The sequence below is a fragment of the Numenius arquata genome, chromosome 33 (genome assembly GCF_964106895.1).
Source record: "Numenius arquata chromosome 33, bNumArq3.hap1.1, whole genome shotgun sequence".
Taxonomy (NCBI): domain Eukaryota; kingdom Metazoa; phylum Chordata; class Aves; order Charadriiformes; family Scolopacidae; genus Numenius; species Numenius arquata.
This window is the reverse complement of record NC_133608.1, coordinates 200,906-226,213: the sequence shown is the minus strand read 5'-3', so window position 1 is coordinate 226,213 and position 25,308 is coordinate 200,906. Positions and strand designations below refer to the sequence as shown.

Here is a 25,308-nt window from a genome sequence, read left to right as displayed (position 1 = left end):
CTCATCCCTGCTCCCTCCCCAGCTTTCCTGGAGCCCCTTGAGGGACTGGAAGGGGCTCCAAGGTCTCCACGGAGCCTTCTCTTCTCCAGGCTGAACCCCCCCCCAACTCTCTCAGCCTGTCCTCACAGCAGAGGGGCTCCAGCCCTCCCAGCATCTCCAGGGCCTCCTCTGGCCCCTCTCCGACACCTCCGTGTCCTTGGGCAGGAATCCTCACTCATGTACAAATAATTTACATGTCTTATGGGCAGAGGCATTTACAAATAACTCTGAAATGCAGCTGATGAGGGCGCTGGTTTTCCTTCTCCAGCGGGAGCCCATCGCTGCCGTGTGCTGCTGCCTCCAAAAGGAGAGATCACAGGTCTCGCAGCTCATTTAATCCCATCACACCACAACCACTAATTAGAGCTGTAGCTCTTGCTATGGAAATACCCGAGATAAGGCACAGGCTATAGTGGGGGTGAAGCTCCCTGTGAATCCGTGCTCCCTGGGCTTCGGGCGCAGTTTATAACGTGTCACTTGGCATCTGAAGTCCTGCCTTCAGTTTTAAAATGAACTCTTCCCCCCCTCCCCAGCCCCAGCCCCGCTTTTTGTGCTGACAGCAGAGAATTCACTTGCTAATTATACCCCAGTCCATTTCCAATCGAAACGCAGAGGGCGATTTATCAGAGCGCTGGAGACAGCTCTCCCCGTTCCCTCGGCTGCATCAGCAAGAACTTTTGCAAGACAATTTAATTTCTTGTCATCTTTTAATCCGGCTCCCTTTCCCCCCGTAGTCAGCCCGGGTAGGAGAAAAGATGGTTTATTAATCATTTTAGCAAAAGGCTGAGAAATACCAGCCTTTTTTCAGGGGTCCCTGCTCTGTATCTCGCCAGTCAGCATTCGCCGAGCCGCGGGGTCATAAACATCGAGCCCTGTGACACGGGAAAATTAGTTCCCTCTTTGTGAAAACCTGACAAATGGGAACGGCGAGGAGCCAGGTTTTGCCTTCTTTGGGGTCTTAACGGGTGTTTCTCAGAATTGGATTACGGCCCCAGCATTTTATGCAAGATCCTGCTTAAAATAAAGCCTGAAAAAAAAAAAAAAAAGCGTGTGTGTTCTCAGCGTCACGAAGTGAGGGGTCACTGTCTTACGGGGCTGAGTGGGGTCCTCTGGCCTAAACTGAGGTCCCAAATGGGTGTAATGTTGGAATAAATGGAAGATCGCTGCATGCCGCGGAACTTTTCCGCTAAAAAGCGGCGTGTTAGAATCTATCTGAAGCCGCGGGATAAATACCGCCGTCGTTATCAACTTACTGGGGAGCCGGGATAACGGAGGAGGAGGGGGTTGGTCGTTCTGAGCCGAGTCACAACCCCGGGACTCGCGGCGTTTATCTCTTCCCTCTGTCACTGTCGCTCTCTCCTGTCTTCACCCCAACCTCCTGCTGCGCTGCTGCCCTTCCAAACAAGTTGTCCCTTTTTTAGGGCACTTTCTGGATTATTCCACAGGATTTTTAGCTGAGATTTCTTATCTGAAATACCAAAGGCAGAAAAAGCATCGAAACCTGAGGTTAGGAACCAGAATAGATCTTATTTTTCCTTATACATAAGCATTAGAGCTCGATTTGAATTACTCCTACTTGGAAATTTTAACAAATAAGCTGCAAATAATCCCCTAATGGGGTAGAAACGGTGGAAAGTTATTAATGTGGGCAAAAGTGCTGCTTGGCCACGCAAGCGGCGTCCCTGTAGAACCAAAGCCAGCGAGATGTAAAGCCGGGGTTGCTTTAGCATTGGAACTTCATGATAACCGTAAATGGGACTCTAAATCACAGAATCGTCATGGTTGGAAAGGACCTCTGAGATCACCGGGTCCAACCATACACACACACACACACACACACACACACAAAAACCCCCTACAATCTCGGGCACTGGAGTGTGCCCTGAAGTGCCATGTCTACACGTTCCTTAAATCCCTCCAGGGATGGGGACTCCACCACCTCCCTGGGCAGGCTGTTCCAGTGCCTGACCACCCTCTCAGTAAAGTAATTCTTCCTAATACCTAATCTAAACCTCCCCTGCCGCAACTTTACACCATTCCCTCTGCTCCTGTCATTATTCCCTTGGGAGAAGAGGCCAACACCCACCTCTCTACACCCTCCTTTCAGGGAGTTGTAGAGGGCAATGAGGTCCCCCCTCAGCCTCCTCTTCTCCAAACTAAACATGCCCAGTTCCCTCAGCCTCTCCTCCTATGACTTGTTCTCCAGACCCCTCACCAGCTTGGTGGCTCTCCTCTGGACACGCTCCAGCAGCTCAATGTCCTTCCTGGAGTGAGGGGCCCAGAACTGGACAAAGCCCTCGAGGTGAGGTCTCACCAGTGCCCAGTCCAGAGGCACCATCACTGCCCTGCTCCTGCTGGCCACGCTGTTCCTGATACAAGCCAGGATGCCGTTGGCCTTCTTGGCCACCTGGGCACACTGCTGGCTCATTTCGTATTTGCAGAATTGATATTGTGATTTTAAACAGTGCTAAAAAAAAACCCTGAAAGACTGAACGTTAAATCAGCCTTGCCCACGAGGTGAAGACTCAAGCGCTGGGTTGATGGCAACCAGGAGCGGGGAAGATGCTTCTACTTGAAATGCAGCTCTAAGAGGACGTAAATCCTGTAGGTGCGTTCTACCACGGGAAGGTGAAACGCTGAAGAACGAGTGATGCAGTCAGATCTCTGCTTGCACAGAAGCATTTAAATACAGAAGCTAAGTTTGAGGTTTTTCTCCTTTTTTAACTTGTATTTTTAGGCAGCCCTAGGTCCAGCTATAGTGCTATAACGATAAAACCTATAACTATCATAGAATCATAGAATGGTTAGAGTTGGAAGGGACCTTAAAGATCATCCAGTTCCAACCCCCCTGCCCTGGGCAGGGACACCTCCACTAGAGCAGGTTGCTCCAAGCCCCCTCCAGCCTGGCCTTGAACCCCTCCAGGGATGGGGCAGCCACAACTTCTCTGGACAACCTGTTCCAGTGCCTCACCACCCTCACAGTAAAGAATTTCCTCCTAATATCTAATCTAAATCTCCCCTTTTCCAATTTAAAACCGTTACCCCTTGTCCTGTCACTACATTTCCTGCCAAAGAGTCCCTCTCCGGCTCTCCCGTAGGCTCCCTTCGGATATTGAAAGGCTGCTGTGAGGTCTCCCCGGAGCCTTCTCTTCTCCAGGCTGAACAACCCCAGCTCTCTCAGCCTGTCTCCATAGGGGAGGTGCTCCATCCCTCTGATCATCTTCGTGGCCCTCCGCTGGGCCCGTTCCAACAGCTCCATGTCCTTCCTGTGTTGAGGACTCCAAAGATGGACACCGTATTCCAGGTAGAGGGGTAGAATCACCTCCCGTGACCTGCTGGCCACACTTCTCTTGACGCAGCCCAGGATGGGGTTGGCTTTCTGGGCTGCCCAGTGCACATTGCCGGCTCACATTGAGCTTCTCATCCACCAACACCCCCAAGTCCTTCTCAACTATATATATAATATATATAACACTTTTCTCCTTTTTTAACTTGTATTTTTAGGCAGCCCTAGGTCTAGCTACGGTGCTATAACTATATAAACTATAACTATATATATAACACTATATATATATATAGCGGCTTAGGAAGACACCCCAAAAAAATAAGCTGCCTGGGTGACCCTCTGTAAGAAGTAACTTTCTGCACTGCTTTGTACCTGCAAACCTTATTCACCTCTCTCAGGTTACTCAAAAATGGGAACAGTATTAGTAACAAAGAAGTATATGGTCTAATTCCTCCTTCAACTTTGTTTTTTACTAACACAACTCGATCAGCAGCCACCCGAATAGCTTTGCTCGCTTTGAGTGCAAAAAGTGGAGAATCAGGGCAAAGTATCGTGTCTGTTCGGTCAGATAGATGCAAAACCGGTAGTGGCTGGGCAATGAACGGAACCCTTGCACTGCACTTAAATACATATTTGCATATTAAAATTGTTTATTGCCTGCCTAGACAAATTAGAGGTCAATTAGGCGGGGACCCCCAAATATCACCACTGTACGGTTTTATGAAAATGGCCGATCGCCATCGAGGGATTTAATTCCCTCGGCTCCTTGAGAACCTCCAGCGGTGACGCAGCGGCCAGGGCCACCGGGGAAGAGCGGGGCAGCAACCGGGCCCGGGGTGAGAGGCGGAGGCGGCGGGCGGCGCTAGGACCCAGAGGCCGATGCAAAGGAGCCGGCGGGCGGCGCTAGGACCCAGCGCGGTGCGCCCGGCGGCCCCGCCCCCGGCGTGCGTGGGCGTGGCCCGCGGGGGGCGTGGCACGTCGCGGCGCGCGGGGCGGGCCCGGCGGCGGCGGCGGCGGCGGCGGCGGCGGCGGCGGGGGGGGCGCGTTGCGGGAGCTGGGCCCTGTTGTGTGGGAGCCGCGGCGGCGGAACGGGCCCGCCGCCCCCCGCCATGGAGGACCCGTCGCGGCTGCTGGCGGCGGCGGCGGCGGCGCACGGAACCGGGGTGACCCTACCCGGCGGAATCCCACCGCCCCCTCCGCCAGCCGCCGGGGATCCGGCCGCCGCGCCCCCACCGGGGCCGCCGCCGCCTCCTCCTCCTCCCGCGCATCGCGACACCGGCGACGTCCTGCAGCAGATCATGGCTATCACCGACCAGAGCCTGGACGAGGCCCAGGCCAGGTACCGGCGGGCCCGGCCGCCGGGCGGGGATGGGGGGGGGGGGGGGGGTGTCGGGCTCGGCGGAGCCGCTCGGTACCGGCCGCCTTCCCGTGACTCAGCTCTGCCCCGCTCCTTACCGGGGGCTGTGGGGGAGGGCAGCGCTCCGGTAAGGAGCGGGGGGGTCGGTGGGAAATGGCCCTTTGCGGGGGGAGGCGGAAAGTTCCGCCATCGGTTCCCGGTGTTCCGGTGTCCGGGAGGCCTCCGGTACCGGCGGGATGCCCCGGCTCCTCCTCGTTAATTTCCCGCGTTAATTGACCCGGTGATTTAATTGCAGCCGTTATCCCGGGTGGAAGCGGGATGGTCCGGCCTGAGGCGCTGCTGGGGGGTGGGAAAACCGGGAAAAAAGATGGGAAAACCGGGCAAAAAAACACTGGGGAAAAAACACCGGGAAACCACACCGGGAAAACCGGGAAAAAACACCGGGAAAAGCGAAGCGGCGGCTGCCGCTGAGTTTGCTCGGGGGGGGGGGGGGAACCGGGGGGGCTCGGGGTCTCGCCGCCATCAAGAAGTTTCTCTTTAATCATATTGAAATTAAAATTAATTAAGCTTATTCTTTGGGAATCACGGTAAGAATTCCGGGGCGAATCCAACCGGGAAATCCCGGGAATTTGGGGGTTTCTGGGGCGTCCCCCCCCCCCGCCGGCCCCACAGCGGCGCCCCCGGCCCTGATTGGGGCGGCGTAATTAGCCTTAATTAACACGCCTGGCTCCCTCGCTTGGGGGGGAAAGGGGGGGGGGGCAGTCTGGGGGAGATGGCTTCTAAAAATGGGCAAAATTGGGGTTTTGGGGCCTTTTTTTTTTCTCCGCTTTGGTGTCGTCTCAATTTTCATCATTTTTTTTAAATTTCTGCCTAAAATTCTAACATTCGGCCCGTCGCCGATTCCCCGAGCGGATCCTTGGAAAATAAGGAGAAATTCTGCCTCCTGAGAAGGGCCCGATTTGGGTTCAGAATGGAGTTTTTTGGGTAACTTTCAAGCGCGGGGGAGAGTCCCCAAACGTTGGGGTTTTTACCCCCAAAATGTGATTTTTTTTTTTTATTTTTTTTTAATTATTATTTATTTTCTTCTCTACCTGGCGCTAAAGCTCAGAAACAACCTCCCGCAGGTTCCCTATGGATTCTCCAGGTGTGGATCCGCCTCCGTGTGGCGTAAAAAGAAAAAAAAATAATAAAAAAAATTTAAAAAAAAGGCCATTTTTCCCCTCAGAATTTCCTACTTCGGGCTAATTTTGAACGGAATAAATTTGTGGGGGGTTTTAGTTTCAAAGACGAGTCGAAAAACGTTTTTAAAACCCGGCCTGAGCCGTGTTTAAATTCAATAATTTTATAGAAAAGCTGTCAAAGTCCGGCTGAAGCGCAACCCCCTGGCGTTTTAAAGCACTTTTTGGGTCTATTTTTGTGTCAATATTATATAAAATAAGCTTTTTTTCTTTTTTTCCCCCCTTTTGGACAAGCGGTTTGGGGGGTTCAGTCCTTCTTCCAGAGGACGTCGCGCTGCGAAAGCCAAACCAGAAGCCACAGGGGATGCGGGGCTTCTCCCACCTCAGCACCGCCCCGCTAGTTTTTGGGGCTTAATCCTTATTTTTTTGTATTAAAACCGCGCATTAATAATTTTTCTCTCTATTATTTTAAAGCCCGGGGCACGTCGGAGGGTTTTTTTTTAAACATCCGAGTTGAAAACTTGGGTGAAAAGTTTCCCGGAAAGGAAAACGAATGAGCCTGAGGAGGAATTTTAAGGCTACGATTAAACACCTCGCGTTATCACCTTGGGCTTCCTTCACCAGAATTAGCGCCCCTGTTAATTAAGTAATTATCTCCGGGGTTGGGAGCTCTCCTGCCTTGTACCAAAACGCTGGTTTTTGGCCCCGGATTGGGAGCGCGGGCGAGAGACGGGGATTATTTTCCCCTCTCTCCCTGGTGTTCCGAGGACAATAGGCTTCTTCTCCCGCTGCCTTTGTTCTCCGGCCGTCGGGCTCCGGCTCCATCTCATCCACCGGCTCCGGAGCTGCCTGGCATTTTTTTTTTTGGCCGTGTGGGGAAGGAAAAGTGGGCAAACCCACTTCAGATCCTGCGATTTTGGTTAAAACTTGCCGTCCGTTACCGGCGTGTAAGGCAGGAAGCCGAGGAGCTGGATTTGCGCCGTTCCCGGTAGCCGGAGAAAGGAACGGGAGTGCAAGAACCAGGGCCAGTTTGGTTTTATATTAAAAACGTATCAAAACCTGGCTCTAAAGGCAATTCCAGTATTATTCCTGAATTATGAAAGGGGTCACGTGAAGCAAAAGAGACTTTTTTTGAGGCGTAAGGCGCAAAAAAAGGTGCTTCTTTCCCTGGATTTCCAGTGGAAGCTGGGCGCCGAGCGGCTGGATGGGGCTGGGAATTCGGAGCGGCCGGGTCTAAACCTGCGGGAAACGGCTTTTATCCGTTTCTCGCCACGTTCCGCGCCGTTTTTCCAACTGAGCAAAAGATGTAATTCTCTCTAGTTTTGCTTAGAAATCGGGCTGGGTTCTGTGTTCGTGTCAATAACATCGGCCCTTCCCGGCGAGAAGGGGGGAAACGGAAGCAGCGAAGGCCGGAAGAGCTTCAAAGAGGCAAAATTAGCCGATGTGCTCAAATTTGTACTAAAACGCTATTAAATCCGACGCATTTTTCCTTGGGTGAGGTGCCTGCTCCTGTAAGTGAGAGGTGGTTGCGTTCTCTGCTCTAAAAACACTGGGTTTTTTTCCTACTTTTTGGATGGTTTCCGATATTATTAGCTTTTAGAGAAGCTAAAACTCGAGAAGGAGCTTTTGGTTGAGTTCGTTTAAAGGTTCCTATAAGCCATGCCGAATTTTGAATTTCGAGGCCTCTTTTTACCGCGATTTGCTCTTCCTGCCGCGCTTAAACGGAACATCTCACCCCAATTTGCCCGTTTCTTACCGAATTTCCTGCACTGACCTCCTGCGGGCGAAGCGCGACGGGGTTCTCTCTCGGCCTCGGAGCCTCCGGCCGTCTCTCCCGTCGGAGTTCACTTTGATTTTATTTTTTTTTTTATTTCTTTTCTTTTTTTTTTTTTTTTTTCCCCCCCGTTTCAGAAAACACGCCTTGAACTGCCACAGGATGAAGCCGGCTCTTTTCAGCGTTCTCTGCGAGATCAAGGAGAAAACAGGTGCGTTGGGGGCTCGTTCAGGCCTCGCTTTTCCAAGAAAAAAAACCAACCCCAAATCTCCCCCCGCCCCGTTCCGATCATCAGCTCTGCCCTCCTTTCGCGGGGCCTCGATTTTTTTCCCTGAGAGATTCTACAATTTAAGGCTGTTTTTTTGGGGGGGGTTAATAGTCTCCCGTAAGCTGGAAATTGTTTTTTATGACGCTGTCCGTGCACGGGTTTGGGGAAAACGATGCTGCTCCGTTGAGTTTTGGTTGTGCGGAGGTGGAAAAATCTATAGATTGGGGGTGGGTTTTTTGACATCTGGCTCAATACTTAAAAATAATTCTGAATAACGCCGCTGCATCGTTAGGCTCTTTTTTTTAATTCCTTTAAGGAACTGGTACCAAAACTGTGGTGGTAGGAAGAGTTCAAAATGGAGAAATAACTGGATTGTGGAGAAAAAAAAGAGAGAGGACACGCGGGGAGGTTGGGAAAGGCAGAAGCAGCGGGAGATGGAGCTGGTGATCTTGCAGCTTTTCGGAGGAGCAGAAGCCAAAGGGATTTTGATTTTATTTTATTTTTTTTTTAAATCAGATGCGTCTACGTGAACGCTCAAACAGTGGTGTCTGAATATCTATAAATTCATGTAATAAATAAGCTATAAATATCTAGAAATCTATTGAATTTCTATAAATCGTAGTGAATTTTGATGGGGTTTTTTGAGAATAGCGACTTTTTATCTACGTTAACTAAAATGGTGGTGGGTTTTTTTTGGTTTTTTGGGGGCTTTTTTAAGTTTACTTGCATTAACATTTAACACGGTAACCCTCCGTTTGGCTTATTTTTATTAAAATACCAAAAGCCGCGGTGTTCCTTGTGGGATTCTAGGCCCGTAGGGTTCCTTCCCCTGCCGCCGCCTCCTCATTGCGGGCGGCTTTTACACCTTCATTTCCGCGGAGTTTGGTCGCGTGGGTCGCGTTTTCGTGACTTTTGCTTCCGAAGAAAAAAAAATCGCGGTGTTTAGTGTGTGAGAGCTGTCTGTCTGTCTGTCCCGCGAGGATCGCTCTCCTTCAAGAAGGGTTTGCATCTCTTTTTTTTTTTTTTTTTTTTTCCCCCCCTTTTTATGCCCCAAAACCGCCTTTTGCCTTTTATTGATTGAAAACGTGATTTCTCGGAGCTCGATGCGCTTACGGGAACGGCCTCGGATATCGCGCTGCTGCTGGATTTGTCCCGATCTCAGAGGTTTCTGAATGTCTGATGCTCTGTCTATCCCTTATTTAAATTATCGGGAGCAGATGTTATGGCTCGGAGCAAACAAAAGCCCGGCCGTAGCGCAAAGGTTTTGGGTTCTCTTTGTGACCCGGCTGCAAAAGCTGTTTTTTTTTTTTTTTTAATGGGTTTCAAACACGTTCCTTCCCCCCCCGCCCCCCAGCTCTGTTTTTTCTCTCGCTCTTTGTTGGACGTTGGTGTCAGTCACAATAGCGCAGGATAAGCCTTCGCAGCCGGCTGGAAGGTGCCGAAAAATTCTCCCCAATAGCATTTATTAATTCAAAAGAAATTGCAAATGAGTCTTTGGAACGAAAATAAATTTGGCTGCATTTAATGTTTTGATTCCTCCCTTCCCCCCCCCGGCCCCCGAAATGGTTGTTTAATTTTTTAAAATTTTAACCCAGTTACAGGGAAACCAGGTATTTTATCTTCAATTCTGAAATACGGGCCTGGATCGTATGTAGCTATTTGAAGATCTGATCCAATAAAACCTCCTTAATTTTTCGGGGAACCCACGGAAGCATTTGGAGCATTTTTTAAACGATTCAGCAAAGGGTTTGGTTTTTGTTTTTTGTTTTTTTTTTTTTTGCTGGTTGGGTTACGCTTCAGCTACGATTCAAGCAATACAGATTCAAACGGGGCGTAATTCTATCTTAAAATGGGAATTAACCGTCCCCGTAGTGTTAACGACGCCGGCTTTTGGTGCTGAATGTTAAATTTCAAGAGTGTTTCTTCTTGGCTGGGAAGACGCTGGACTGGGATGGGCTTCAGGCTCCTCAGGGAAGGGGAAGTGTGTTCCTACCCACTTTTGGGGGGCTCTTTATTTTGGGGGGCTCTTTATTTTGGGGGGCTCTTCATTCTGCGTTTCTGGCCTCTGCTGGGGAGCATGTTTGTTGCAGCGTGGCGATGTGAAGTACCATTTTTTTTATTTATTTATTTTTTTTTAATTGTTTCTCCTCATTCTCCTGTGTCCCTCCTTTCACGTGCTGGCACTCGGCTGGGTTAATTCAACAGCTGCTTTTTAATTCAAGTATAAAACTTGGCCGAAGAACACGCTTTCCCTTTGTGGCCCGGTTTGTTGACATCCTGACGTAGCCCAGTCTCCTCAGGAGCCCCTTTGGCTTTTGTCTTCTCTTCCATTTTCCTCCCTCCCCGGGCGTGGAAACCTCTCGGGGGTTCGGAGAATCCCTCTCCCGTGGCAATGCCTTGGGACCGGCTGGACCCACAGCGATGTCGCTCTCCCCACTGGGATGCTGGGGAGACTGGTGTCCCCACGGAGGGCTCCTGGCTGAAAAAGGGGGTGAGAAATCTGCGTGGTACGACACGAGGTGGGGTGTGTGGTATTTTGGTAGCGTTTAGAAGGGGTTCGTGGTCACTTTAGGTGACCTGTTAGTAAAAGTATACGCTTCTGCCTTCTCACCTAACTGAGATTTGTGAATTGGCAAATCGAGGAAACTCTTCTGTCTGAATAAAGCATTGGGAGTCGGTATTTAGCATGAGTTCCAGCACAAATATTTGCAATATTTTCTAGGATAAATATCTGGGTGATGGGATCTTCTGGGGAGAAACTGAGATGTGGACGAGGAGTGTCCAGGGCCCTTCCCCTCTGCAGAGGTTGCTCAGACTTCTCACACTCCTCATTTCTGGCCCCAATACGGCAGGTTTTGGTTCTAACTTTGTGAATTCTGTACCAAATAAACACATTTATCGTGCTCTTTCTACATTACTTGCTTGACAAAGGAAAATTCAGAAAGGAAAGCAAAGTGTGTATCACTTATTTTGGTACCGGTGATCTTGCACCGTTCATTACAGAACTGCAAATCTTTAATTAATGAGATGTAAATATATTGTAATGACTGCATTTGCATACTGAGTGAGGCTTCAGCACCTTAGGTTGTGATGTATTTTAATTAGAGATTAATTAGAAATGATGGGAATTTCATTTTGCTTAGGATAATTATTTTACATATTTGATGAATATCTGGTAGGGGATGTGCCAGAGAATGCAGAATATTCGACATCTGACGGGAGCGACTCTTTGGGCTTTTCTTGCCAGTGGAGGGTTTTTCTTAAACATCCATAAAAATGATGGATTACGAAGGATTTAAGCGAAGGATTTAAGTGTGAAGGATTTTACCGTTACGCAAGAACTCTCTAAACCAGGCTTAAAACACTGACTGTGCCCTAACTCCAATCTCAGCGTCTTGTCTCAAAGCCTTGAGAATGACCAGAGTTGTTCTATGTTCTTAAACTATCCTGGGCCATCAAATTCCAAAACTTGATGGCCAAAAGGCTACTGAGAGGGGGCAAGCTTCCTAGAGAAGCGTTCTCCTCGAAGGATGGAGAGGACCATCAGTAGGTGATGAGCAGGGCCAAAAGCTCGCAGGGTAGATGCTTTTGTTCAAGCCAAAGGTATCCATTTCGGGAGATTATTAATTGAATTTAAAATTAATGTCTGTGGCGATGATTTCTGCAGAACTTGTGTTTTAGCTCTCGGACCGACCTATTAAGATGCAGTTGTCCCAGAGTTTAAAATCAACCTGATGGAGCAGGTTGGACGGATCGAGCTTCTCGCACTCATCGATTCTCAGGTCTCTCACCTTTGAGAGAGTTTAGTAAATCAGGTTGGAATGGCTCTAAACTACTAATTAACCACTAACTATTAAACTTCTAGGTTGGAAATGCAGTTTGTGGTACGGTGATGACGGGTAACTCCTTTCCTTGTTCCTTGTGACTCGGCAGAGCCAACCCAACAGCTTCTTCCCTGGAGACGGGGAAGGTGCTTTAGACACGCTTTTCAGCAGTCAACTTGAGACAAGCTTATGTGTAATTGATGATAACTAATGTCTAATTACCATAATTAGACAAGTGACATAAAATTAAGCTGCAGCTGGGAGCTTGACTTCAACACGAGGTTCTCTGATGTGCATCATAATGTGCACAAAAAAGATGTTTGGCAGAAGCACATTCAAATAAGGTGACACCAAAATACCTGTTTAGTCGAATTTACGTTTTTCAGCCCAAATAGTTTGGTGGGAGTTTTACCCAAAAAGCCTGAGGAGCAAAAGGCCACTGGTCAACTCGCTGCTGGGGCTGCTGGAAGAACTGGGGATTTTTAAAACCCCAAAAACCCACCACCAAACAAAAAACCTGCCCTTTCTGTAATGTTGACTCGGTAATGGGTGCGTGCAGTAAATGGTCTGCTGATTTTTTTTTTTTTTTAAAATATTAATTTTAATTCCGTAATGAGTTAAAAAAGCCACAAACTTTTAAAAACAGTCAACAGTTCCCTCATTGCTGCCTTAGCTTGAGTTCAACAGTTCCCCATTTCTAGTTATTTTTACCTTACGTTTTTCCGCTTGCAAAAAAAAAACCAACCTGGGGATGTTCTGGAGACGACCTGGATCGCGGTGAGAGAGCGAAGGGCTGCGGCCGCTCCAGAGTGCCCTTTTCTTCAGAATTATGGAATAATTTCTTTCTGACCTGCAAAACATTAAGTTCAGCAACATCATTGTAAGCTTGGGCTGCTCTTGTGGTCAAAATTTTTGGGTTTTGACTTAGATTGAGCTATTCTTTTGCCTACAAAATGCTGGAAATTGTTATAAACGCCTATTTTTAACGTCTCCGTACGTCGTTCTCCTGCCCTCCCACCAGAATCCTGGCACAAAAGGAGGTCTTTTGTGTTTATCTTCGGGCTCGTTAACCTGCCAATTACAATTTGGATAAAAGGTCGTTAGAATTCGGTGGCTTCACAAGGTTAAGAGCAACTGTTCATCAAACTCAAATTGTCTAGCAATTAAAATCAAATTAAAAGCCAAAAAGCTCTTGGCGTTTTGTTGCATTGACTCAACATATTGCGATTTCTTCGGCTTTTTAAAAAACAAAAAAAAATCATCAAAAAACTTGGGAAATTAAGTTTTTTAAGCCAAATTTGCTTGGAATCAAGTGAATAATCCGAGCCTACAAACGGCTGCAGTCTGGGTTTGCTGAACATAAGCGTGGGGAAACTGGCTTCTGGTGCGTTTTTTTCATGTTGTTTCAGATTTTGCTAGATTTTAAATTAGAGTTTTGATAAATTTTAAATAATTTTTAATAGACACTAAATATATTTTTAAAATAAATTTTAAAATTCAGCGCTGTTAAGACTTCGCTTGGTAGCCTGCTGCTGTACAGCGTAGCTGTGTCCTTGGTGTATAAAGGGGACGAGGTGAAACTCACGCCGTGGGTACCGGTTCCGGTGGTTTTTGCACCAGTGGGGTGTTGGTTTCCCTCCCTGGAACTGGGGGCTCAGTCGTCCCAGCGGCTCCGGCCGTTTGTCTGTCCGCTGTGGTCTGTGGAGGCCGTTGAGGAGCGTGCAGGGAGCCAGGCAGCAGCTTCATCTGCTCTGCAAGAACCTCGTCTGAATTTTTACAGGCTGCTAAAATACTTCCTGAACGTGGTATAAACGAGCATGACCCCGAGTTCCGTGTCCCAGAAGGACAGGGAGCTGCTGGGGAGAGTCCAGCGGAGGCTGCGAGGATGATGAGGGACTGGAGCATCTCTCGGATGAAGAAGGCCTGGGAGGCTTTTTAGCCTGTAGGAGAGAAGGTTGAGAGGGGACCTCATCAACGCTTATCAATATCTAAAGGGCAGGGGGCAAGAGGACGGGGCCAGACTCTTTCCAGTGGTGCCCGGTGATGGGACAGGGGGCAATGGGCACAAACTGGGACACGGGAAATAAGGAAAATGTCACTTTGAGGGTGGCAGAGCCCTGGAAGAGGCTGCCCAGAGCGGGTGTGGGGTCTCCTTCTCCAGAGATACTCCAAATATCCATGAACATGATCCTGTCCAACCTGCTCCGGGTGACCTGCTGGGGCAGGGGGTTGGATGAGATGATCTCAGAAGGTCCCTTCCAACCCCAACCAGTCTGATTCCGTGATTCCATGATTCCTCTTATTATCTACTTGCATTTCAAAACTCGTTTTGGTGTTTCCTGGTCCTTCTCATTCTGATGAGTTGCCTCATGGCTTCATTAAACACATTTTGGGTTGTGTTTTTTTTTTTCCCTTGAGCTCAAGTCCTGCTAAAACCTCTTGAGAACGTTTAAATGCTTTGCCAGAACTGAAGTGGATGCTCTTTCCCGTTTCGGAACTAACCTTTTGCTTCCCTCTTTATATTTATCTAGTGTTAAGTATTCGCGGTATTCAGGAAGAAGATCCCCCAGATGCCCAGCTAATGAGACTAGATAACATGTTGCTGGCGGAGGGTGTCTCCGGGCCCGAGAAAAGAGGAAGAGGAGGACCGATGGCTGTAGCAGCAACATCAGGTGGCTGTCCAAATGACAATAGCATTGAACACTCTGACTACAGGGCCAAGCTGTCACAGATCCGACAGATATACCACTCTGAGCTAGAGAAATATGAACAGGTGATCTTTCTGCATGGAAGAGTTTTTATCATCTCAATTAAAAAAATAACCGTTTTTTCCTTTGGTGTCGGTTGTGAGCACAGAGCAGGAAGCGGAATGAATTCAGGTGAACGCGAGGATAGAAAAATTCAGTTGAAAAGTTATCTCAGTGTTAACAGGAGTGGAGCTAGAGGGACTGGACATCAGACTAGAGATAATGAATGTCTCATTTATCTTTGTTGCCATTTTTTAAGGGTAAACAGAGTAAAGCTGCAACATGGAAATGCTTCAAAAGTGGTTTTTTTTTTTGTTTTTTTTTTTTTGTTATAAAATATATATTCTTGTCAGTGAAACGAATTCCAGGGTATTTTATCGTTTGTCGATACAAATGTGTGCGTTTTCAGGCCTGCAGCGAGTTCACCACCCACGTTATGAACCTGCTGAGGGAGCAGAGCCGAACGAGGCCCATTTCGCCCAAAGAAATCGAGCGGATGGTCAACATCATCCACGGGAAATTCAGCACCATCCAGATGCAGCTGAAGCAGAGCACCTGCGAGGCCGTCATGATCCTGCGCTCGCGCTTCCTCGACGCAAGGTACGAGAAAACACCGTCTTAGCGATGACTGACATTTAAACCCAAACTTCTTGTTTGTTGCTCGATGCCAGTTGTTGCCCAAGAAATCTCAAATCTCTCATTCCCGGTGTCGATCTACTTTAAAAACATGCTCTGACATGCTCTGGGCAATCCTGCTTCGGCAGGGGAGTTGGACTAGATGATCTTTATGGTCCCTTCCAACTCTAAAAATTCAGTGAAAATATTAAGCATTTCCCACCTGTTGCACCTGCTTTGCCACTGACATCATTTAGAAAGAATTAGAGCCTTTATTTATAATATTTATATTATTTATATTTAATTCTATTATATTTATATTTAATTTTATTATATTTAATTTTATTGTGTTTATGTATATTTTTATTGTGTTTATGTATATTTTTATTGTGTTTATGTATATTTTTATTGTGTTTATGTATATTTTTATTGTGTTTATGTATATTTTCATTGTGTTTATATATTTAATTTTATTATATTTAATTTTATTGTGTTTATTTTATTTGTTTTATTGTGTTTATTGTGTTTATAATATTTATATTAATGTTCTGTTTCTATTTCTATCTATATTTATATAGAGCTTAAAGAATTAGAGCCTTACTTATAGGAATAACTAATGTTTTTATAGGCGTAAACGACGTAACTTCAGCAAACAGGCCACGGAAGTACTGAATGAGTATTTTTATTCGCATCTGAGTAATCCTTACCCCAGCGAAGAGGCCAAAGAGGAACTAGCCAAGAAAGGTGGCATCACAGTTTCACAGGTATGAAGCGGTTTATCTGGAATTAAGTGGTTTTTTTTTTTTTCCCCCCTCAAACGGCGTATTTTTTCCCCGTATTAGCAACAGGCTTCGGTTACCAGCACTTTAAATAGGATTTAGCTTATTCTGAAGGGTTTAGTGGTAGGTATTTTCTGCTTGAAGCCTAGATTAAAACATCTCCTTTGCTGATAACTTCCAAATATAGTGGAGAATGTAATCATTTGATCAAACGCTAACAGCGATACGTGTCTCCAGGTTTCCAACTGGTTTGGTAACAAAAGAATTCGGTACAAAAAAAACATGGGGAAGTTCCAAGAAGAAGCCAATATTTATGCCGCCAAAACAGCGGTGGATGCAACTAACGTCGTGGCTCAAGGCAACCAGGCAAATTCTCCGTCGACACCAAATTCAGGTGAGAGAGAAGAGTCTGTCTGTTGGAAAGGCTCTTAATTATTTCTTGTGATAATTAGTACCACGGACTAACAGTGTTTGAAACGGTCGTAGGTTTTCTTTTCCTTTTAAACTTAAGTAATACTTTTGATTGGTGGGTTTTATTTCTCACTGAAAACAAGTTATTATTTTCTTTTTCAGCTTCCTCTGGCTCTTTTAAGATGACAAATTCCGGAGATTCCTTTATAAACTTGCAGTCATTGACTTCCTACCAGAGCTCCCCCGTGGGAGCCAATGTGCAGTCACAGGTCAGTAAGGAAAAAAAAAAAACAACAACCAAACAACCCCAAAACATACCTTTTAGCAGTGAGATAAATGTTAAAATCCCTTTTCTCTGTCCTTTATCCACTATGAATGAGCTGCCCAGGGAGGTTGTGGAGTCTCCGTCCTTGGAGATACTCAAAACCCTTCTAATGGACCCCGCTTTGAACAGCGGGGTTGAATTAGACAATCTTATTTTATTTTTAAAGTAAATTCTCTTAATACCCCAATAGAGATGGATTTTTCTCTCTGGCCACCACCGGCTGGGATGGAAGAAATGACTAGAGTCAAAGTTCTCCAATAGGAGTCAAGAAATAAACCTGCTCAAATGTGTATTTTTTCTCTTGGAATTGGATTTTTTTTTCTCTTACGGAATTAACCGATACCTAAATTAACCCACTTCTATTTTTCTAGCCCTTTAAATGTACATTAATGAAAGAGTATTTTCTCATTTTAGAGTCCGTTTTGTTCCATATAAGTAGAACTTCACATAGGATTTCTGGTGAACAGTATTGTCAAACCCCTTTTAAGCTTTCTGCTGAATTTCTAAATCCACCTGAACTGCGTAAAATCTGTTCCTCTGTCCTAAAAGCTATAGGTGATAAGCTGTAATTCTGCCTGAAAACGAACTAGTTAAGGTAGAGCTCGGTTAATAGCCAGAACTGCAAAGAAAAATTCCTGCAAGAAAACTTGCCCCTTGTTTAAAGACGTTTTGGCCCAATGGATGTGTACTGTGAATTACTGCATTTCTTTAAATTGACTCTTTTTTTTTTTTTTTTTTTTTTTTAATCCTTATCGTTCTCACTCTGTGGCATCTTGTTCCAGATGGATTCCTTACATCACGTCATCCACCAGACGGGGAGATACGACACGATTGTGGGGAATCCTTTGTATACGACGCAGCGCATCGATGTAAGATGTACTGAGGTATTACTTCCTAGAAACACAAATTCTGCCCGAGATTGGTTAACTCCCTGTGAATAAACGTTGACTTTTTATTCCCTTGACCATCTCCGATGTGGGGATAGGAAAAAAAAAAAAAACTGGGAAAAGATGTAGTTTAATAAACCAACCTTTCCCTCCTGGAGACTTGATTTAAAATTTTGGCTTTGCTCACCAGAAAATTTGTGCGCTCAAGTTAATTATTGCCATAAAGAGATGGCACACAGAATGAATAACACCATAAAATCTTGTGGGGAAATGAGATTTTATGGGATATTAATGGACTCTGCTTTGCCAGAGCCGATATGTAGTTATTTCCTTTCCTGTTCCTTGTAAGGTGGAAATATCTAAAGGCATATTTTGTTGCCTGCAAGTAGTTTCTTAAAGATTTAATGAAAGGATGTATTTGTTCTCCCTGCAGGCTAATGGCAGCTGGCAGGATGCTACCACCCCTTCATCCATCACTTCACCTGCTGGAGACCCTGGAAGTGTTAATTCGGATGCGTCTAATTAAGTTTTTAGGACCTATTGATGAGAGGAAAGAGGTCATTAGTGTAATTTGTCAATGTTGCTCTTTTGCCAATACTATTGTTTATACAACTTGACACACAGCTAATTACCTCAGAAATCCCCCCCCCCTGGAACCAATAGAAGATTGTGATTACAAGGATACCTCTCTACCTCTCAGCCTCACGCAGTTGAGTTCTTTTTACTTAATGCTCATCGGGATGTGAAATTGTTTTAAAACAAAGAACTTGTTTCATTTTCCTAACCAAATTCGTTTTTTTTAAAATAATGGATTTTATGGTTAAGAGTCGGAAAAGTGTCTCTTCTAGAACTCGGCGTTTGTCTCAAGTTTTACAGCTTCAGAAAATTGACTTATTTTAATTTCCATAAAGTTTTTTACTATGAAATTTCTGTTCTAGTTGATAGCTACTAACAGTTAAACCCCCTGTATTGTAATTGTATGCGTTCTCTGTATTGTAATTTTGTATAGGAAAATAAGCTTTTCTTAACTAGAATTCATTCTGAGCTAATTAATCAGAACGTTGCTTTACCAAAACTCTCACTGGACTTTGCTCTCGGGTAGGACCTTCCATCCTCTGTCATTCCACATAATTCTAATGCCTAGTGAAAGAAAAAGAAAGAAAGAAAGAAAAACCACCCACGAACCAACAAAACCCACCTGCCGTCCCCGTGGTTAATGAGAAGGTTTTTGTGCGTTTCTGCAGCTGTTAACACGGAGTCCGCCCCCTTTCAGTTGAGATTTTATCAAAGATAATAAACATCCAAAGCCTTTTTTTTTTTTTTTTTTCCCCCCTTTTTCCTCTCAGTTTTCCTCACCTCAGGGAAGGGCGGGAAAGGGGGGGGGGGGGAGGGAGGCGAGGGAGGCCGCCTCTGCGCATGCGCGCCCCCCCCCCCCCCCCCGCTCCTGAGGGCGCCGCTTTCCCGCCCTGCCGCGCGCCCAACAGCCGCCGCCATCATGGCGGAGCCCCCGGCCGCCGCCGCCGCCTCAGCGCCACCGACCGAGGGGCCGGAGGAGAAGGAGGAGGTGAGAGCCGGGGAAAAGGGGGAGGCCCGGCAGAGGGGGCCGCGGGGAGGCCTCGCTGCCGGGCTCCTAACCGTTTTTCCCCTCCACCTCAGCGTTCCCCCGGCGGAGCCCGCCCGGCGGCCGAAGGTGTGGTGTCAGGTAAGCTGTTGGTCGGCAGCCGGCTGAATACGAGCCAGCAGTGTGCCCAGGTGGCCGAGAAGGCCAAGTAGCATCTTGGCTTTTATCAGGAACAGTGTGGCCGGCAGGACTGGGGCAGTGATGGTCCCCCTGGACTCGGCACTAGTGAGGCCCACCTCGAATATTCAGTGCAGTTTTGGGCCCCTCATGAGAAGAAATACATTGAGGGGCTGGAGCGAGTCCAGAGAAGGGCAAGGGAGCTGCTGAGGGGGCTGGAGCACAAGGAGAAGGGGCTGGAGAACTTATGAGGAGCGGCTGAGGGAGCTGGGGGTGTTCAGCCTGGAGAAAAGGAGGCTGAGGGGAGACCTCACTCTCTACAACTCCCTGAAAGGAGGGTGTGGGGAGGTGGGGGTCAGTCTCTTCTCCCAAGCAAGAGGACGAGAAGAAACAACCTCAAGTTGTGCCAGGGGAGGTTTAGGATGGATGTTGGGAAAGATTTCTTCACCGAAAAGGTTTTCAAGCCTTGGCAGAGGCTGCCCAGGGCAGTGGTGGAGTCACCGTCCCTGGAGGGATTTAAAAGCTGGGCAGATGTGGGGCTGAGGGACACAGGTCAGTTGTGGTTTGGTCAGTGTTGGGTTAATGGTTGGACTCGATGATCTGAAATTATTCCTGTGTCACTCAAACCAGGACAGGTAGGAAACAAAGCGCAAAGAACAGGTTCAGTGCTTTTGAATCCCTGGGAAAGACCCTTTTCTCACTTTTTACGCTCTTAACGTATTGATTACGTCTGTTTTTTCTCAGAGTCTGACCCTGGAGAGAAAAAAGCAGATCCTGAGCAATTCCTAACACCACCAGCTGTAGCTGCTGGTAGCAAGAAGAATATTAGTTCTCATGAGGCAACTGGAGCGGCTGCGAGGAGAAGATCCCAGGAAAGTCCCAGGCTCAGCAAGAGCCCCCGCGGTCCCAGCCCCAAGAGGTCGTCTCCCTGGAGGAGCAGTCCCAGGAACGACCGTGCAGTGACTTCTTTTAGCTTGTCCCCGAGACTGCTCGGCACCACTCCTCAAGCCAAGCGTCGCTCTTGGTGCCGCTCGAGCCTGAAGGGGATAAAACGCCGAAAATCTCTGCCTCCTGTTCACCAAGATGTCACCGGTACGTTCTCCACTCCCCTTATCAATCTCTCTCAAGAAACTGGCTGGGCAGCAGCCTGCAGCAAATTGAAATTTAATTTCACGGCACGACTTTTAGGGTGGTTACAGCATAATCATGTTATTCCTGCCCAGTAGGCACCGATGTCCATGTTGGCCACAGTCCTGGAGGTCCAGGCCTTTCAGGATAAAAGGAGGTGCTGCATTAATGGCTTCTGTAGAGCAGTGGTTTGCAGTCTCTGCCTTTTAATTTCATTTTTGAGCCTGGAGCGTGACTTTTCTGTGTTAGGAACTCGGTTTCTCCCTCTTTTCCCTGCTCCTTCTGTATCCTGCAAACCGCACTCCTGTGGTCTCCCTGCTCCTATTCAACAGCAGCTTTCAGTGTCTTTCAGGGACGTTCCAGATGTTGGTACCTTGGTGTGGATTTAATTATTCTTCAACAATTTTGTTGTGATTTTTCAGAATTAAGCAAATCAATTAGCCTGGATTTGCCAGAGATAGACCGGCTTTCCATGCTGCTGTTGTCCAGTTTCCAGGTAGGATCCTCTCTTTTAAAAAGTGAATTATTTTTCCTCTTGCCTTTCTTCTGCTACTAATTGTATGTTCTGATTTGTATAACTGAGTTGTGAAACAGGGGCTGGGGGAGGAGGGACTCCTTTTTCCTTCACTAATGAATCTTCCCACAGCCTTTCTCGTTCCGGGAAAGGGCGCTAAGACCTTCTTTTCCATCTTCCCTTAGTTTTCTGCCCAGAAATTTGAACACGTCTTGAAGCAAAGTGACGGCTTTAGCCCTGAGGCTTTCAAAACTAACGGTAAGGTGGGGTGTATGTCAGCAGGGGGAATCCTGAAATTAAAAATACCCACCCTTTGATATTATATTTGAGCGTCCTCTCAAATTGAAACCCAACAGGAGGGGTGGGTGCAGCCAAAAATGCGTAAATTATATTTTTAAGATGCTGTGCGTGACCACAGCTTCTGGGAGGGAAGACAAATGGACACATAAAGTAAACTGCGGTCAGAAACAGCGTGAATAACAACTCGAGTGCCTTCTGCTGAGGAGTTGGGGCGGTATCTGCTGGTTAGGGAACAGCTTCGGGTTTTTTTTCCAGGCAGTGAGTACGAGCATTGTTTAACCCTGTTTTGTTTTGTCTCTGTCTCAGTGCACTCGGTCTCCGAAGACCTGAGGCGATACATGCAGAAGCTGAAGCGAGACGGAACGCTGAGGAGCTGCGTGGAGGACCCTAAAGGGTAAGGACTCGCCAAATTCATCCCCTGCTCAGTTCGTGTCGCTTTTGGGGGCAAAAGGGGAGAAAGGGGAGAAACCTGAACGCAAAACCTGTCTGTTGCCACCTACGAGGACAAGGACCTCACCCCACCAGCATAAACCTTCCTAACCCAGGCGTGTCCAAATGCTCTGGGTTTATTTAAACATTTTAATTAATCTGGCTTCCTTCGTCCAGGCAACTCTGGCAGAACCGGGGAGGAAAGTGCAGTTACGGCAGCGGATTTTAGGGAGGTGAAACTTGAAAATGGGAAAGAAACCGCTGTATTATCCCTTGGTTACACATGCAGGAGCCGGAGAGGGGGGCGGTTCATAAGTCAAAAGCAGACGGAGAAAGATTTTGCCTAATAATGAATATATATAAAAAATCACAGGTATATGCATATGACTAATAAGGATCGTGTATTGGGGGGTTCATACATAGCTGGGGTTATTCAGCCTGGAGAAGAGAAGGCTCCGGGGAGACCTTGGAGCCCCTTCCAGTCCCTCAAGGGGCTCCAGGAAAGCTGGGGAGGGAGCAGGGATGAGGGAGGGGAGCCATGGGATGAGGGGGAAGGGTTTTAAGCTGAAAAAGGGGAGATTGAGATGAGATGTGGGGAAGAACTTTGCTGTGAGGGTGGTGAGAGCCTGGCCCAGGTTGCCCAGAGGAGCTGTGGCTGCCCCATCCCTGGAGGGGTTCAAGGCCAAGGTTGGAGGGGGCTTGGAGTGACCTGGTCTGGTGGGAGGTGTCCCTGCCCAGGGCAGGGGGTGGCACTGGGGGGGGACACTTTAAGGTCCTTTCTCACCCAAACCCTTCTCTCATTCCACGATTCTGTTTTTCTGGCTTTGCCTTACGGCCTCCCTGATCATCTGTACACGCAGAGTGACCCCGTTGCCTGTGGCTACGAGGATTTTTGGGGCTGGTATCACTGGGCCACCAGCACAGTGAACGCTCGGAGGGGCGTTATCTTTATTGAGGAGATCGAGGAGACTTTTTCTCCTTTATATTCTGCGATTCTAAGCATTTACTCTGCACAAGCACCGAACGGGCAGCAGAGCCCTCTGCCCTGCGCGTGGGGAACGTATAGATCCCCCTAAATCCTGTTGATGTCTTATCCGTGCTCTAGGATTTTACCGGACTCGGCTTTGGATGAGTCGGTGGCCCAAATTAAGGAGTACATCGCCAGGTAAGATCCACTCTAACACCAGTACGGGTTCGGACGCCTCTTCCGAGAGAGGATTTTGGGTGCATTTAGCTGTTTTTGCTACACACCCGCGTTGCTTTCTTAAGGGAACCCTGGGTACAGCCCTGCTCTCTCCTCTCGCTCCGCAGGTTCTCTGCCGAGTGTCAGTCCTGGGATCAGCTCTTACTGCGCTACCAGGAGAGCGCCGAGGAGATGTCCAGGTGGGGATCGTCCCCTCCCTGTCACCTCTGTGTTTGGGTGCTGGAAAAGAAAAATGGGTGATTTGGGAAGCGCGAGTTGGATGAGGACGGTGACGTGGACGGAGAACTGACCCAACGGCAGAGCTCGGAGGGTTGGGATCGGTGGCGCAGGGGGTTGGTTGGTTGGTGGCCTGTGGCTAATGGTGGTCCCCAGGGGTCTGGGTTGGGTCTGGTCTCGTTCGACGTCTTCATCGGTGACCTGGGCAAGGGGACGGCGGGTTTGGTGGTGACACAGAGCTGGGAGGAGCGGGTGACACACCAGGAGGACGTGCCACCATCCAGTCAGAGCTGGGCAGGCTGGGGAGGAACCTCCTTGGAGCTCAACCAGGGCAAGTGCAGGGTCCTGGACCTGGGGGGGGGAACAACCCCCCAAACCAGTACGAGTGAGGGGGGATCTGCTGGGAACCCCACAAACCAGTATGGGTGAGGGGGGGCTGCTGGGAACCCCAAAAACCAGTATGGGTGAGTATGGGACCTGCTGGGGAGCAGCTCTGCGGAGAGGGTACCTGCTGGACACCAAGTTGCCCACGAGCCAGCAAGTGGCCGAGGAGGCCAGTGGTCTCCTGGGGTGGCCAGCAGGTCATCCTCCCCGCTCTCCTCTGCCCCAGGGAGTGAGTTCTCCGCAGCTGGAGAACTGGGACCAGCGCTGGGCTCCCCAGTTCCAGAAGGACTGGGAACTGCTGGGGAGAGTCCAGGGGGGGCTGCGAGGATGATGAGGGGCTGGAGCATCTCTCTGCTGAGGAAGGGCTGGGGGGGGGGGTTTAGCCTGGAGAAGGCAGAGAGGGGACCTGACGGATGCTGAGCAATATCCAAAGGGCGGGTGACACGAGGATGGGACCAGACTCTTCCCAGTGAGGGGACAAGGGGCAACGGGGACAAACTGGGACACGGGAAATAAGGAGAATGTCACTTTGAGGGTGCTGGAGCCCTGGAAGAGGCTGCCCAGAGAGGGTGGGGGGTCTCCTTCTCCGGAGATATTCCAAATATCCATCAACCTCATCCCATCCACCATGCTCTGGGTGCCCCTGCTGGGGGGCAGGGGGGTTGGAGATGGTCTCAGAAGGTCCCTTCCAGGGGGGCAGGGGGGTTGGAGATGGTCTCAGAAGGTCCCTCCCAGGGGGTCGGAGATGGTCTCAGAAGGTCCCTCCCAGGGGGGTCGGAGATGGTCTCAGAAGGTCCCTTCCAGGGGGGTTGGAGGTGGTCTCAGAAGGTCCCTCCCAGGGGGGTGCAGATGGGGACAAAGGGTTGGGGGGTGGGTGGGATGGGATGTCCTCTGTCTCCCTAATCCCCCCCCCCCGTTCCGGTTCCCAGGGCGCTGGGGGGCTGCAGGAGCGGGGGGGGCCGGGCCCCCCCCCTGGATTTCCTCCGGACCTCCCAGGCCCAGGTCCTCCGCAGCAAACCCGACTACCGGCGCATCCTGGAGGCGCAGGGGGAAGCGCTGAGCTCGGTGGAGCTGGCGGTGAGCCCCCGGACGGGACGGGACGGGGAGGGGAGGGAAAAACCCCACCCCCTTTTCCCGGTAACCGGTTAAACGGGATTTTTCATCTTTTTTTTTGTTGTTGTTTTTTTTTTTCTCTTGGGTTTGGCTTCGTGGGGGTGGGTTTTGTTTTTTTGCAGCTGGACGAACTCCAGCAAGCGGCAAAGCTGCTGCGGGCCTTCAGCGAGGACAGCCAGCGGTTCCTGCGGTGCCTGTCGCAGCAGCTCGGTGAGCGGGGGAAGAGCCCACCGGGGAAGCGGCGGGGGGGGAATCGGTAACGGGGGTGGGGTTAACGGGTGTCTTGTCCGTCCGTCCCCTCCCTCCCTCCCCATTCCCCTTCCCTTTCCAGCCACCAGGACCTTCCGGCAGCTGGCGGACTCCCCCGTGCGCAAGCTGATCGCCGCCCCGCCGAGGGAGACGCCGCCGGCGGAGGGTTGAGGGGTTTGGGGGGGGGGGGGCTCCGGGCCGCGCTCAATAAAGGCGGCGGGAGCCCGGTGCTCCCCCGGTTCAACCGCACTTCCGCGTTTCAAAGCGTTCCGGGCGGGGTCGGTCGTCGCTTATTGGTCGGAGCGCACGTCGCTCAGAGCGCGCTAGCCAATCGTCGCAGCCGCAGTTTGCAGCACCCAATGAGGACGCGGCGTTCTTACCGCTTCCGCGTTTGAAGTGGGGGTCTTGAGGGCGGGGTTCCTTGCCGCTTATTGGCCGCCGCGTACGTCACTCGGAGCGCACCAGCCAATCGCCGCAGCTGTAGCCGGTACACGTCCAATGGTTGCCCAGCAGCGGGGAGGGGGGCGGAGCTCCACCACTCCC

At 49.0% G+C, this 25,308-nt stretch overlaps 2 protein-coding genes across 4 annotated transcripts; both read left to right on the top strand.

Moving 5' to 3' along the window:
- Positions 1-1,301: 1,301 nt before the first annotated feature.
- On the top strand, positions 1,302-18,803 carry PBX4 (PBX homeobox 4). Of its 3 annotated transcripts, XM_074165145.1 has the most exons (10): positions 1,302-1,337; positions 4,597-4,664; positions 7,772-7,845; positions 14,258-14,499; positions 14,883-15,073; positions 15,717-15,852; positions 16,105-16,261; positions 16,441-16,547; positions 17,386-17,472; positions 17,924-18,803. In XM_074165145.1, the coding sequence occupies exons 2-10, from the start codon at positions 4,624-4,626 to the stop codon at positions 18,014-18,016; spliced, it is 1,128 nt and encodes a 375-aa protein (XP_074021246.1). In that variant the 5' UTR covers positions 1,302-1,337; positions 4,597-4,623; the 3' UTR covers positions 18,017-18,803. The 3 variants fall into 3 exon arrangements, with proteins under 3 accessions (XP_074021246.1, XP_074021245.1, XP_074021244.1); XM_074165144.1 differs by lacking the exon at positions 1,302-1,337 and having other exon boundaries at positions 4,435-4,664; XM_074165143.1 differs by lacking the exon at positions 1,302-1,337 and having other exon boundaries at positions 4,435-4,664; positions 17,386-17,487; positions 17,924-18,016.
- Positions 18,804-18,964: 161 nt separating this feature from the next.
- Positions 18,965-25,013, top strand: DSN1 (DSN1 component of MIS12 kinetochore complex). Its single transcript, XM_074165159.1, has 11 exons — positions 18,965-19,054; positions 19,147-19,192; positions 19,973-20,320; positions 20,779-20,852; positions 21,056-21,128; positions 21,477-21,564; positions 22,705-22,764; positions 22,911-22,982; positions 24,333-24,480; positions 24,639-24,726; positions 24,848-25,013. Exons 1-11 carry the CDS (start codon positions 18,986-18,988, stop codon positions 24,934-24,936), a joined length of 1,155 nt encoding a protein of 384 aa, XP_074021260.1. The 5' UTR covers positions 18,965-18,985; the 3' UTR covers positions 24,937-25,013.
- Positions 25,014-25,308: the final 295 nt, after the last annotated feature.